Source organism: Acomys minous (assembly GCF_964271855.1).
Source record: "Acomys minous genome assembly, chromosome: 1".
NCBI classification, from domain to species: domain Eukaryota; kingdom Metazoa; phylum Chordata; class Mammalia; order Rodentia; family Muridae; genus Acomys; species Acomys minous.
Window position 1 is genome coordinate 59492500 of NC_140483.1, and position 15276 is coordinate 59507775.

General features: G+C 39.9%; 1 protein-coding gene across 5 annotated transcripts in view; it reads right to left on the reverse strand.

Moving 5' to 3' along the window:
- THSD7B (thrombospondin type 1 domain containing 7B) overlaps positions 1–15276 on the reverse strand; it is an 837579-nt gene that overhangs the window by 66658 nt on the left and 755645 nt on the right. For all 5 annotated transcript variants that reach the window (XM_084778453.1, XM_084778450.1, XM_084778452.1 and 2 more), the window contains one exon: positions 14683–14833. In XM_084778453.1, coding sequence (XP_084634579.1) covers positions 14683–14833 — 151 coding nt within the window. The remainder of the gene's footprint in view (positions 1–14682; positions 14834–15276) is intronic.

Below are 15276 nucleotides of genomic sequence, written 5' to 3' on the forward strand. Positions count from 1 at the left end.
TTGTGACATTGAACAAATGTGCACTCTTCTGGCACTCAGGATTAAAAAAAAAAAACTACATTCCAGATTTTGGTGTATTGTTATAAAACTATTCTTCTGTTCTCACCAGGAAGTATAGGGTCCTATGAAAGAGAGCAAGCTGTGTAGAAATGACTGGAGAGAGGAGACTAGGCCCCCCCACAGGCTTGTATTTTGAATACCCTGATCTTCAGCTGGTGGTACTGTTTGGGAAAGCTGTGGAATACTAGGAGATGGAAACCCACCAGAAGAACTAAATCACTGGAGACAGGCCTTGAAGTTTTCAAAGCCAGGACCACTTTCTGTTTACTCTCTGATTCTTGACTAAGGGTACAATGTGACCAGCCCCACTTCCTGTTTACTCTCTGCTTCCTGAGATACAAAGTGACCAGTTCCTTAGGCTATGACTTCTTGACATGGTGGATTAAATCCCCTCAGCACTGTGGGTCTAAGTCCTTCCTCCTTGGAGTGAGAAAGCAGCCAACAGACTCAGGGAAAAGAGAGGAAGGGAATGACAGAGGGAGAAAACCAGAGAGCGAGCTCCAAGCTGAAGCACCTGTAGATTGTGTGTGTGTGTGTGTGTGCGTGTGCGTGTGCGTGTGCGTGTGCGTGTGTGTGTGTGTGTGTTGAGACAGGGTTTCTCTGTGTAGCCTTGGTTGTCCTGGACTCACTTTATAGACCAGGCTGGCCTTGAACTCACAGTGATCCACCTGCCTCTGCCTCCTGAGAATGGAGATTAAAGGCGTGCGCCACTACATCCGGCACACCTGTAGATTTCGTGTTCCATTGTCTATGTGTCTCAGGAACCCTTAGAGTAAGAAGCGCTATCACTGTGTCACAGAGGTGGCGTTGAACTTGCTTTCTTTCTGCCTGAGCTGGGATCATAGCCATGTGCTGCCACCCCAGGCTGCTACTCTAGTGGCTCATATTTTAACCCTAAACACTATCAACTCAGTTCCATTAAATCTGAAATAACAAAGCTGTGAGTCCTTTGCAATCTTCCTCCAGGCCACACAGTATAGAGTATATTTCCTTTCTACACATTGAGTTTCCCCAAAAGGATATGTGAGACCAGACTTTTTTTGGGGGGGGGTCTGAGACAGGGTCTCTCTGTGTAGCCTTGGCTGTCCTGGACTCACTCTGTAGACCAGGCTGGCCTCGAACTCACAGTGTCTGCGTGCCTCTGCCTTTCAGAGTGCTGGGATTAAAGGTGTGCGAGACCAGACTTTTTACTAACTGCTTGTCCTTTGTCCTGGGAGTGGCCCCAGCTGCTGCTCATATGTTCCCGGTCTCTCGGACACTGGTTACCTTTTCCTTTATATCCATGCAATTTAGGGCCCTATAAGCTGGTTCTTCGTATCACAGGCATGTGAGTCTTGCCACAGTGCTCACTACACAGCCAACTGACTCTCTTCTGAAGAAAAGCATCATTCTTTTGCTCACTGAATCCTTTCGGTCAGAGATTCTGGTAGCCAGTGCTTGCTCTCTGGTCTGACGGACACAGGAACCAAGAAATCCTAAGTCAGTTATGCTGGGGTTTGATAATACAGGAGGGCTCCAGTGAGTCTTCAGCTCATTATAACAGGGTTGTACTGAACAGTTTATTTCTATATTCAGTTCGGTTGCCTATGACCACAATCTTTTCTTTTCTTTCTTTCTTTCTTTCTTTTTTTTACAATTATAATAATGTACCAGTATGCTATTTCCCGTGAGGAAGGAACCTACGATACTAGAATTGCTAGTATCAAATATTATTTTTAAGTAAAATATCACAAAATGGCTCCTGAAATATTTATGAGGTCAATGAAATAGTTACTGTGTCCTGGAATCTCGTCAGTTACTGCAAAGCAGTACTGCTTCATTATCTCATGAGAAATCTTTGAAATTAGCTTGACATGCACAGTAACAAAAGAGAAATAATGCTGAGCAATTCTCTGCCATTGGACCCCAGTACTCAGAACCCTGAGAATGAAGAAAGGAGAAGGTTAGTGAAGAGAAGGGAGGGGGCTGGAGAAGAGGGGAAAGAAAAATAAGGCAGGGATAACGGCTTGCTCCTATAACTACAGCATTCAAAAAGTTGAAAGCTGGTGAGGATGTGGAGAAAGAGGAACACTTCTTCATTGCTGGTGGGAATGCAAACTTGTACAACCACTTTGGAAATCTATCTGGCACTTTCTCAGAAGACTGAGAATAGGGCTTCCTCAAGACCTAGCTATTCCACTCCTTGGAATATACCCAGAAGATGCTCCACCACACAACAGGAACATATGCTCAACCATGTTCATAGCAGCCCTTATTCATAATAGCCAGAACATGGAAACAGCCTAAGGTTCCCTCAGTAGAAGAATGGATAAAGAAACGGTGGTATATTTACACTATAGAATACTACTCAGCTACTAAAAACATGGAAATCCCGAAATTTGTGGACAAACGGAAGAGACTAAAAGTGATCATACTGAGTGAGTTAACCCAGAAGCAGAAAGACTCATATGGTATATACTCACTTAAAATTGGGCACTAGCCCCAAAAGCATGTCCAATGAAAGTCTTCACTTACCAGGAGATTGGGATAGATGTGAGGACATCCCCTTGGGATGCTAGGAGAGAGAAATATAGGAGATAGGGAAATAGAAGGATCCATAGGGCCCTAAAAACTACAAGAACATTATGATGGGTGGATCAGGGCCCAGGGTGGTTTGCTCTAACTATTGCACTAACCAAGGACAATACAAGTACTAAACATCAAACCCCTACTCTGATCTAGCCAATGGACAGGACATTCTCCACAGTTATGTGGAGAGCAGGGACTGACTCTGACATGAACTCTGGTGCCCCATATTTGACCACCTCCCCTTGGTGGGGAGGCCTGGTGGCACTCAAAGAAAGAATAAACAGGCTACCAAGATGAGACTTGATAGCCTGTGATCATATAGTGGGGAGGAGGTCCCCTCGATCATAGACCTGGTTGGGGGAATAGGGTGAAAGCAGGAGGGAGGGAGGAATAGGAGGATACAAGTGATGGGATAACAATTGAGTTGTAATCTGAATATATTAATTAAATAAAAAAGAAGTTGAAATAGGATTCCCTGACTATGAGGCCAGCCTAGTCTATATACTAAATTCTAGGCTAGCCTGCACTACAGAATTCCTATGAAAAAAGAAAAAGTGTTCACATATTTACATTAGGGACTCCTAGCACCCATCCTGCGTTAATTCAATTTGTGCACTGGTTAACTTTATTAAAGTCATTTTACTTCAGTGTATGATAAACTTAAGCTGAGCCACAGATATAATTGCTTGATATTTGATCAGAGTATGCTTAACCATGATTATAACATTTTCATTTCAGGAGCTATCCAAATGAAGTCTAATTGAAAACCTTTAATAGAAATTTTGACAGAGCTTACCAATGATTTCAAAACACATGAAACATCTTTATAATGACAACATGAAAATAATTCTTTAATATACCATTCAACGCCTTTGTTATTTGCACCAGCATAAGTGATTGCTGTTGCTTATTAAGAACTGTACCCTACCCAGGTGTGGCAATCCTAGCCTGCCTCTGGGGCGCGCTACTGGTGTCAAGCCCTTTGCCTATGGTGATTTTTCTGTGTGTTCTCTATCTTTGTAAAGCAAAAGATGGCTTTTTTTTCAGGCATCTTTTGGTCTATCTGACTTAGAATATTTTATTCTTTTCTTTTTCTTTTAAAAAATTTTTAATTTTAATTTTATTAATTTATTCAGATTATGACTTAATTGTTATTCCATCACTTGTATCCTCCCATTCTTCTCTCCCTCCTGCTTTCACCTTATTTCCCTCCCCTAGGTCTATGACCAAGAGGCACCTTTTCCCCCACTATATGGTAATAGGCTATCAAGTCTCATCTTGGTAGCCTGCTTATTCTTTCTTTGAGTGCCACCAGGCCTCCCCACCAAGGGGAGGTGGTCAAATATGGGGCACCAGAGTTCATGTCAGAGTCAGTCGCTGTTCTCCACATAACTGTGGAGAATGTCCTGTCCATTGGCTAGATTAGAGAAGGGATTCGCTGTTTACTATTGTGTTGTAACCTGCTGAGCCATCTCTCTTATTTAGGGATGAGCAAGTAATGTAATAAATACCTCAAAAGTACAAAACAATATATAAGTTCCCTAAAATATTCCCAAAACAACTCAAATCATTAAAAACTAGTTCACCTTTTATTCAAAATGATGTTGAGTATTTCTGAGCATTCAGGACCAACATGGTAAATGTGGAATTGAGCTTTCCAAGACTGATAATTGAAGAAGTTTGACCCTCAACAGAAGTTAGCTAAGAATTGTATAAAGAGGACAATTCAATTGCAGGAAACTCAGAATTATTTTTGTATGCGTGTCTTCCTATTCCAGCCCCTTTGGGAAAATATTTATCTCTTGGTGCCTAGGATGTTTACCTAGTTGTCTATATGCTAAAAATGTGGACATCAGGTCAAGGTGTTCTGGCATTACTACCTGTGGGAAGATACAGGGAGAATGGGGAGACTTTGAAAGATGGAAATACAATGAAGATGAATAATTTTCATGTGTTTTCCAACTACAGTTTGCCATGTTGAGAGGGTTTGGCTTTCTTTCTTTCTTTCTTTTTTTTTTTTTCGAGACAGCGTTTCTCTATGTAGCCTTGGCTGTCCTAGACTCGCTTTGTAGACCAGGCTGGCCTCGAACTCACAGCTATCCGCCTGCCTCTGCCTCCCGAGTGCTGGGATTAAAGGCGTGCGCCACCCATGCCCAGCATGAGGGTTTGGCTTTCAAGGCCACGTGCATGTTAGCGTTATGAAATATCACAAAGGAATGAGTCTATCTCAAACACTGGAAAGATGTTCCCACAGAAAGAATGATTTTTGCATTAGTAAATCTAGCACCGCAGTCAGATATAAGGTTAGTGTTTTAAAATTAATTGAATGCCTGTACAAAATGAGGCAACAAAGAGAAAATGAAAATAGCAATACAATTTCACCTGCAGCAATATTAAAGACATGCAAACACAGTAATAAATTAAGAGATACATGACCTTTGTGGTGAAAGCCACAAAGCATTGCTAAAAGACCTTGGCAATGGTGTTCCACACCATGTTCAGGACTTTAGTAGCTATTTATAAGACTAGTCCTGTCCACATTGATCTAGAGACACTATGTATTATCTGTTAAAATGCAATAAATTTACTGTAAGATAATACCAATTTAACTATAAAATTTCTTTGAAATGCAGATATAATAGTTATGATATACTTGAAGAATTAAATAAAAATAGATAATTCCTATTATTGGCTTTTGAGATGTTCTAAGTCTCCAGTAATTAAGGGAGTGCCATATTAGTGTGTGCACAGATGAGTAATCAGTCAGTGGATTAGGAACAGACCGTTTGTAAGTACTCAGTTGATGGTCCCTGAAAGCAACAATGTAATCGGAAGATCCTGTCAAATGGTGCTAGAGAAAATGGCTGCTTGATAATGGGGAGTAATGAGCCTATAGAAGATAAGCTTGGAGCCTCGCCAGCGGCCTGGGATGCTTTCAGATTTGAGGATCTTTTGTGCCTCTCTGCCTGACTTATTGCTGCTGACCTGTGCCCAAGTCTCTCCAGTGACTGCCATAGGAACTCATCCTACACTTTCAAATAGATTTGAAAGTGCCTAATAGATTTACCAGCCATGCAGGTACCACCAGGACCAATCAAGTGCTGTATGAGACAGAGCTGACTTTACCCCCAGAAGGCAGATTTCTGTAGCGTATTGATGGTCCTCCTGGCAGGATCTAGGACCATCTTGGCTTCATCTGAAATTGTGATTCTTTTTTTTTTAGTTCTTCCATTTTCTCCTCATTTACCTTGGTCCGTGTTTCTTCTGGGCACTGTGAATATTTCCTTTACAAATAATTTGCAGTGTATTGTTAGCTCAGGATCTACTCTTGGAAGAACTTAACCAGATGGACACACATGCATTTGCACACACACACACACACACACACACACACACACACACACACACACACAGAGACATGTGTGGGTACACACACACACACACACACACACACACACACACACACACACACAAGCTGAACAAAAATGAATACATCATGACCTAAAATACAGATCTAAATGTTAAAGCTCATCCTACAAAAATTACAGAAATATAGAGTCATGTTTTCATGGCCTTGGATTAGGAAAATACTACTTCAGATAAATTTTATATTCAGTATAAAGAAAAACAGTACATTTGGCAATGATAAAACTAATATTGTCTAATAAAGAAAAATGAAACATAGTATAGAAAGTAAGAGATGCAAAAGCCTGGGAATTTTTAACAGTACACATTATCCGATATAGCATTTACACTCACAATGTGGCAAAATTTCTTTAATCAATGAAAATTGGGTTATTAAAAATAAATTGCTCAATAATCACTTTTAAAATATAGCTTATTTAATACTGTTTGAAGATTTCTAATAATAAAGTTGTACCTACCCTTTGTGGCAAGCTATCCTACTCTCTAAATATGGGCTTATGAGTAATGACTGCACAGCTTTGAATTCTTACAATATACTCACAGTGACCACTGTGTGGCCATGCCCCCAAGCTAGAAATGATACAGTTGCCTTTTAACAACATACACAGGAAGGAATGCTACTACGTTTCTCACTCAAGCAGCAGAAGGGCAATCTATGGACCTTCCAACAACACTTGTAAATCTCATAAACACTATGCTAAGCCAAAAGAACAGAACATTAAAGGACTGTGTGATTCTTTAAATATAAGCAGCAAGATACAGTGTTAACTAATAAAATCAACATAAAGGGAACATGAAGTAACAGAAGTTCAAAGCAGGTAAATTTTTTGGGTGTAGAAGTAAGAATGATAACAACCTTTGGAAGAAAACTATGTGCGTAAACTGAAAAGTCACATCAAAGATGTAGTGAGCAGAAGTTGACTCACATTTCTATGTGTTTGATAGTTAATAAGATAAATATAAAAATTTTAAAAAGCTTTAAATTTCCTAAGATTAGAAACAAAATATGTACATAAAACTATAGACCTTAGCATACTCAGTAACAGAAAAAAATGTAGTTGGATAAAAATGCATCCCACCGTGTGAGCTGTGAATTCAAAATTAAAAGTCATGGTCTTCAAATACACTAAAGCGTTTGAACTTGGAATTTGTCACAGCCAGGTAAACATATTCAAGGGCTCATTCCCGCGTGCTCAGGGTGGGTTTTCATAAGTACAAGGTGCATGATAAAGAATAGCACACCCCTTCGAGCAAAAATAGTCTAAAAGTGGACAACGGATGAATATTTTATAAGCAGATCTGTAAATATGAATTATTATGTGAAACAGAAGGTGAAAATATAACCGTCTATGTCCCTAAATACAGGTTACATTCATAAAGATAGGAAGTTTGACAGAAAAGGGAAACAAAGTACATTGTGGCATTAATTCATAATTCATGATTTTGTTCCTAATTCAAATTCTCTCACATTTGTATGCAGAGAAGTATGTGTGCAGAATATATATTATATGTTTTTATGAGAATGAAGAGAATCATTACTGTATTTAACCAGCCAAAAACACAATACCATTTCCTTAAAAGAAAGGCAGACCAAAAAAAAAAAAAAAAAAAAAAAAAGTGAAGATACAGAAAAAAACATAAACAGTAAAAGAAAAGAAAGTGACACTATTTATCAAACAAGTCCAAGGAGGAAGTTCTGATGTACAAGCTATCAACTGAATATTACAGAGGCCAGCTTTTGTGAACTTCATTGTGTTAAAGAGCATGGTATATCGTATAGGGGTGACCTATCATAATAGCAGGAAAGATGTGATTGAAATATAACTGCCATGGCATCCCTAGTAGATGGCTGCCATCTATAGCTTTTCAATTTGCTAATGGCAAATAATGACTCAAGCATATTGAAAAATATAATAAATGGAGCTGAAAATGTCAATATAAATGTACCCTCATAAAAACATATGATGTTGGCCAAAAATTGCAATCTTATCAAATTTGAGTCAAGCAGCCATTGCTTATATATATCATACATATATATGTATGTGTATATATATATGTATGTATATATATATATATATATATATATATATATATATATATATATATATATAAGAGCAAACCAAAATTACTAAATTAATGCTTAAGCAATTAGAAATTTTTTGAAATTTAAAAGCTGACCTCAATTTTGTAAATCTGTTCAGGAAAGGATACTTATATCTTTGAGGGCTTTGTGACAGTAGTGACTGTGGGAGCACCAAGTGTCGGAGTCATCCCTGACTCCTCCAGCTAGGCTGCCATGCTCACAGGTGGATTAATAACCTCTACAGGTCTCGTCACTACAAAACATGCTAGTTAGAAAATGTACACATTGCAACCCAAGGGAAGTGGCATGAATATAAGAAAGAACTTAACATATTAGAAAACAAGAATTTAAAAATTAGCATCAGTATAGATTAAATCACTAAAACTAACTCCTGACAAAATGACATAGGTATGAGAAATGAGGAGAAAAATTTAGTGAGGCAATAGGAAAGGTGAAATCTACACACACACACACACACACACACACACACACAGAGAGAGAGAGAGAGAGAGAGAGAGAGAGAGAGAGAGAGAGAGAGAGAGAGAGAGGGAATGCGCTTTTTCAAGGGGATTTTTAAAAACCTGTATCAGAAATAACTCTGCATAATGAACTCAGAAAGAGATTCCAGTCTTGTGTATACTGATCAGCTTGAGAGCAAGTGAGAAAGTGATCCCCATCCCTAGACAAAGCTGCTGTGCTCCCAGAGAATCACCACATTCTCCCAGGTCCATTCACGGTCTCAAGCATGCAAAAATGCAGTTCATTATATAGAACTAAGGTGCCAAATTTATAGCATCAGTTCCTCAAAGAAGAAAGTAAACCAACTCATGTACAGAAATACATCACAAAAGTGCTTCATTTTGATTACGTAATGCAGATAGAAAAAATTTTCACAAAACCAAATGTTCTATTTTAAAATGCAATGCATTCTTGATGAAGGGACTTTTTTTTTCCAAGACAGGGTTTCTCTGTGTAGCCCTGGCTGTGCTATACTCACTTTGTAGAAGCGACTGTCTTTTAAACACACACACACACACACACACACACACACACACACACATCCTTGTAAAATAGCATAAAATATATTGGTTTGCATATGTATATGCAAATCATCTTTGAAGTTCATGCTAAGTACTCATTCAAGAAAATCTAAAATCTATACTATACTTGCTGTCTGGAGAGATGGATGGATAGATTAGATAGATAGATAGATAAATGGACAGTCAGCAAATAGGTGGTGGAGAGAGGGGAAGAAAGAGATATAAATTTCAGAATATATACCCCATGTCTGTACTCCAAGTTAATAATATTGAGAATCAAAGAGATGAGACTATATTAAGGAGAATCATAACAGCCATATCAAATTTCAAATGAGAAGTTGCTATAAATGTTTTTTTATTGGGCTCTTGTTTTTCTGCTCCAATGCATGAAGTGAGTAAGATTTCTGCTGCTCAGCAAGAACGCTCTTCCCACGTAGCTCTGGAAACAAGGCTGGCCCTAAAAGAATATTAAACCTGAGAGTGCTGGGGTAAAACACACCTCCACAACCCAGAGTGATGAACTGTTGTCTTTGGCCAAGCACCAGTATCGGTTTAGAAATACCCAGATTCACAGTTGAGATGATGGGAAATCACCATCCTCCTCTAGCTGAGATTCAAAAGAAAAATCTTGGGTAGCCCAAGGACCTTGGTCACTCTACTTGTACTCCAGAGAGCAACATCTCTTGTTAAAGAAGGTTGGGGTGGGGGCGGCTAAAAAAAGTGGTTGTAGCACTAGACACTGGGGCAAAGTGCTTCCTGAAACCCAGCTTGCAAAAGTACTGCTAAGTGGCATCCATCTCTCATAAAACCTCCTGGCTCACAGACATCCCCCAAGTCAGGCCAGAGCACTGTGAATACAAAAGAAATGGATCGATTCTCAGAAAATAGGCATCCATTTCTCTGTGTCTTCTAAGCAGAGTCGGCCTGGAGGAACAGCAGCCACGTTCTGCCCTGGCTTGCACTGGAAGTTGATGCACTTATGCAGGGTTAGGCAAAGAGGGGAAGGGTGGAAAGGGGGCGCATTGTGCACAGGATCAAGTCAGTGACCAAGTTCCAATTCCAGATTACACTTCAGCCCAGTGCAGGTTATTTGCAAACCTCCCCTCGTGATTCATCAGAGGTTGTCCCTGTGACAATACCCTGATGTCAGTGTTTGATTCTGAGTGTTCTGAACTAGTCTTCAGTGAGCATCCGGTTCCCTCTGGCTGAGGGGAGGAGACATCATCCTCCCTGCCTGCATCCAGCCCTGCTCTTGTACCTGCCAGAGGGGATCTGTTAAACTTCACTCAGGTTTTTGAGCCTAAGCCATAATTTCTCACCGAAGTTCTCAGTCTTGCTTCTGTAGAAAATGATTCAGGTTGATATTCACCGGCAAGATCTTTGCTTTCTCATGTCAATATTTATTTCTTAAGCGATTCTGTTGGCAAACCTCCAAGGGCAGCCCTAAATAGAAAATCTGTATCACCCCCATGGAAAACTTCAGCAGAGACTGGTAGTGTAAATAAATCATCACCCGGATAGTTTCAAATATGTAAGACAGACGAATAAAGAAATTTGTAAACCAGTTTGAAGAATATGGGATTCTAAGACTACCCGAGAGGGATATAGGATCAGGGGAAACAAGAGAAATGCACTAGCTAAAGGGGAAAATATGTAATAAATAAAGTCTAAGTATACCACAAGCATTTGCTTGACTATATGAATTCAAATATGCATATGGTTATACGCACATAAAATACCTCTCTCCCCCATCAAATAAATGTCTCATGGCAACAGATGCAGACCATTACAGAAAACCACAATGGATCAAAACATAGGGAACAAGTGACTGTGTGGTGGTGACCAGCCCCAACTGATACTAACTGGTACCTAAGTCTCAGAGACATTATGGAGGAGTGAGTGGAGAGATTTTCAATAGCCAGAGGAATGGCAAGTTTGCTGTGAGATTTCGTGTCCTAGAAACGTCAGAGGCTACACCCCTGAAGTCTCACTGGTACGCCTGCCTAAATAAGACCTGAAGAAGGATGACACTGGCAGATACAATCACACAGAATGGGGATAATCTCATGAGTTCTCAATCTCAGACAAAGGACTACAGCTAACTAAAAACGATGACAGGAAAAAATGTTTCTTCTGTAGGGAAGAGCACACAAACTGCTTGTCCAACAGTATCTAGTATCAAGTAGCTAGCCCTGAGATCATATACAAACATAAGGAGTGAGCAGACTCCTTATATATATGTGTGTGTGTGTGTGTGTGTGTGTGTGTGTATATGTGTGTGTGTGTGTGTGTGTGTGTGTGTGTGTGTGTGTGTGTGTAAAGGGTTGGGGCTTGCAAGGGAAAAGGAGAAAATGTAATTATATTTAATATCAAGAAATACAAATGTTTTAAAAAGGAAACAATAGAGAGGCAAGTGGTGAGACCAATGTACATTTCAAGGGGTCAGCACTGTTGGGAAACCTCTTCTAGGAGCAACCACGATTGCGCCGGCACCCTTTCATATTAAAGGTCCACAAAGCGAGTGAGTGGGAATAAAGAATACATGACATACATGTGTCATGGGAACCAACCATCGCCCATGCATATGAAATAGTAAATCATGAGAGCCCTCATTTCTTTCAGTTTCTGCCTTGGACTGACTTGGCTTTCCTCGCCTCACTGTTAGTCTCCAGCTCTCGCCCTCACCACTTTCCCAGTGCCCTCCCTACCATTTCTAACACGTTGCCTTGTTCTTCTAACTGTTTTGCAGTGAGCAAGGTCATCGGTAGCCCAGTCATTCTCTATCCAGTGTCTTATTTGGGGGATTTTGATGAAATAAAACAAAAAAAAAATCATATTTCAGGAAAAGAATGTCTTTTTATTTTTGTAAGATTGAATAGGAACTTGCCTGTGTAGAAGAATAGATGTTTCCTACAGAGCTCAAAAATATCCTGCTGCAGGGCTCTGGCTTCCCACCCACACTGCAATCGATACACAGGGTCAACTAGAGGCTCCTTTTCTCCCCTCTCTCCTATCAACTTGATAGTACAAATACCCTCACCTTCTACATGTCATTTCCAGCCTGAATACCCTGGAACAATAGTTGCCATTGTCCTTGTGTCCTGACAAGGACCCTGTAGCCTAGAAGTTTAATCACCATGTCACCATCACACTTGAAGACATATGAAGGTCATTTATATGTTGGTGGAATAGAAAAAGAAAGAAGAATAAGAAATTAGTTTCAGTTATGTATATCACACTGACTATTAAAGGAGAATTTGGCAAGATAACAGTGAACAGACCTGTTAAATCAACACACGGTACAGGGGATAATTATGAAATAATGCTTCCTCTTCCTCAGGAAATGTGGATCAAAATGCTAATTAAACTTTAGGCACAATGATCCAGCTTCCTGTCTTTGCAACGCTCATCTCCATCATCAGCACTGATTAGCTCTGAGGATGCTGGGGCATTATGCAAAGATCTCACAACTTGATACAACTGTGCAATATACTTAGATATAGGCAAGTAATCAGCTGTAAGTCCTCATTACCATTCCCACTCAAAGTCTCTATTTACAGTGAGATTAGCATGGTGGATGAGAGAAGACATGGCCCCAGTGGTCAGGGCACTGACAAGGACCTGGCACCTTAACTCTGTTGTTACGAAACAGTGTTTCATCCATCCATCCATCACAGCGATGCCTCCATGAGACTGCTCAGAGTTATTATTGTCAAGGCTACTATTACTATCACTAAGTAATGCTGCACAAGCTTTTAAAGGAACAGCCTTCTCATTTCACACTGACATGCGAGCAATTGTCTGTATCATCTTGAAGGTGCATGAATGGAGGTTAAAGTATTTTCTCCATCTCTACTTTTTCTAAACTTCTGAAATACAGAACGGTTACACTGGAAAACCTTAAAGACAAATAGGCCTCCCAAGGAAGCAAAAGCAGATGGCCATCATGCCAGAACACAATCAGAACTGTTCCTGCAACAAATAAGTTATCCCAATCACCAAATGCTTTCACCTGAGAACAAGACTTCCATAGCAAACTTAGGACTTACTGGCACCTTCTGTGAGTGAGTTAGAACAAGTGAGGAAGGCCATAACCACGGATGTACTTAAACTCCTTCAGGCTGCTTATTCTTCCACATGTAGATTAATAAAGACCATGTCAGTGTACATCTTAATGTCAGGGCATGTATCCAGTCACGGTAAAGCTATGCAGATAGTTAAAACATGTTGCTGTTAAAGTAAACACTACATTTCAAAGAAAGAACAGTGTTCAGTCCAGCTAGACCTCAAGTCTCCCAAAATTAGGGGAGTCAAATGATACAAGCCCCAAACCTCTGGCTTCCTCAGACAGAGAAGATTCTTGTGAGATCAGCACTTATTAACTTGAGAACTTTGTCCCAGCTCCCAGCGGAACAGTCACCTACTACTAAGAAGTACCTAAGCAGACAGAGTAATGAAGCAACTAAAGTTAACATCCCTTGCCTGTGCCTGCCTCTAAGTGGCCCCAGATCTTAACTTTCAGTGTAGTTAAATGGTCCATACACAGATGATGCTGAACTGGTGACGCGTAGCGTTACCGTGGAGTGCTCTCCTGGTGGGTCACCTTGGTACAGTACTGCCTTCGGAACCACTCAACAAATAAAGATAGTACATAGTGGAACTCACATAAAGGCAGCAGTCATTAGTAAGGAATCAATAATTAGTACATACAAATGTGAGTTATTAACTTGTTTCAAAGATACTTTCAATTGCAACAGCACGGTTTCTCTAATTGTTCCACACTCCACAGTAGGGCAGTTTAAAACAGCGTAACTTAATGCATCCAATTTATTTCGTCACATTATTTGGAATTCATCCTTTATTTTTCTTTCCCTATCTTCAAGCAGAAATACAAGTTTAAAACATCAAAATTTACCATCTGGAAATACCATTTTGATTATGCTATTTAATAATTTCCATTTTGCTATTACATTTCCATTTTTCTAAAAGAGGAAAAATAAGGCAAATGGTTCATCTTAATTTTTTTTGTCAGCTCTGGAAGAAGCAGGGACATAGGAAAAAGAATGTGTCATCGTTAGGAAAACAGCAAAAGGCAAATAGAGAGTCACGAATAGAAGCAGCATTGCATAGTGGGGTTGAACTCTTAGAAGGAAACTGACACTTCCAGGATGAAAATGGAACAGAACCAAGACATTATAGTGAGAGTCATTTGGTGCTGGAGAAGACTCATTAAAAAACAGTGCACAGTGGACTCACAGTGTGATCGTTACAGGCTATTTTCCGTGGTCACAATCTCAACATAAGTGTTTTGGAAGAGGCAACAGTATTTTAAACAGCTCATTCACATTTACAATTTCTTTCATTCTCTTCAAGTTATGGGTGGGTTCTTGCAAAATATTTTTTCCATGTCACTAGAGGAGAGCCTAGAAAAGTCATTCTGTAAATTTATAGAGAAGAAAGTAGAAGGAAACACTGGGAGATTCAGGGATCAACAAAAGAAATTACCTGTGGGCATTTGCTCCATGTTCCCCACTCAGACATGACACACTCACTGGGACACAGAAGAGAGCAGGCCTGGGTTTCTAGGGGAGCATCTTCCTGGTTGCACAGGCTCCTGTTCACTGCCCCGCCTTCACTGTCTGCAGTATTCACACACCTGTTAGGCAGTGTTGGTGATAAAGATAGATACATTTCAATTAGGATGAGCAGAGAAACCAGGAAAAGCAAACCAGCAACTTGATCTTCCTTATTCAGTGAGTACCTATTGAAATGACAAGTAAAATGAATGTTTCTGGTAGTGTCTGTCCTGTGCAGTGCCCACTCTCCAGGGGCCTAGAGTGTACCCAAGTTCAGAGCTAAGTGAATATTCCTTCCATTTTTACAAATCTTGAAAGTTTCCTTCTGTAAATACTGAATAGATGACTTTATTTCAGCCAGAACCTTCATAGTTTCTGTGTCTCAAAGTTCCCAAACCATCTCAGCATTTCCTCCGCATATTGTAGGGGATAGGAAAATAATGTGAAAGTAATCAGTCATTATTACAAGCTTTGCATTTTACATGGCTTTGTGGGAGGCAGCTGTGACAATCAAAGGATGATG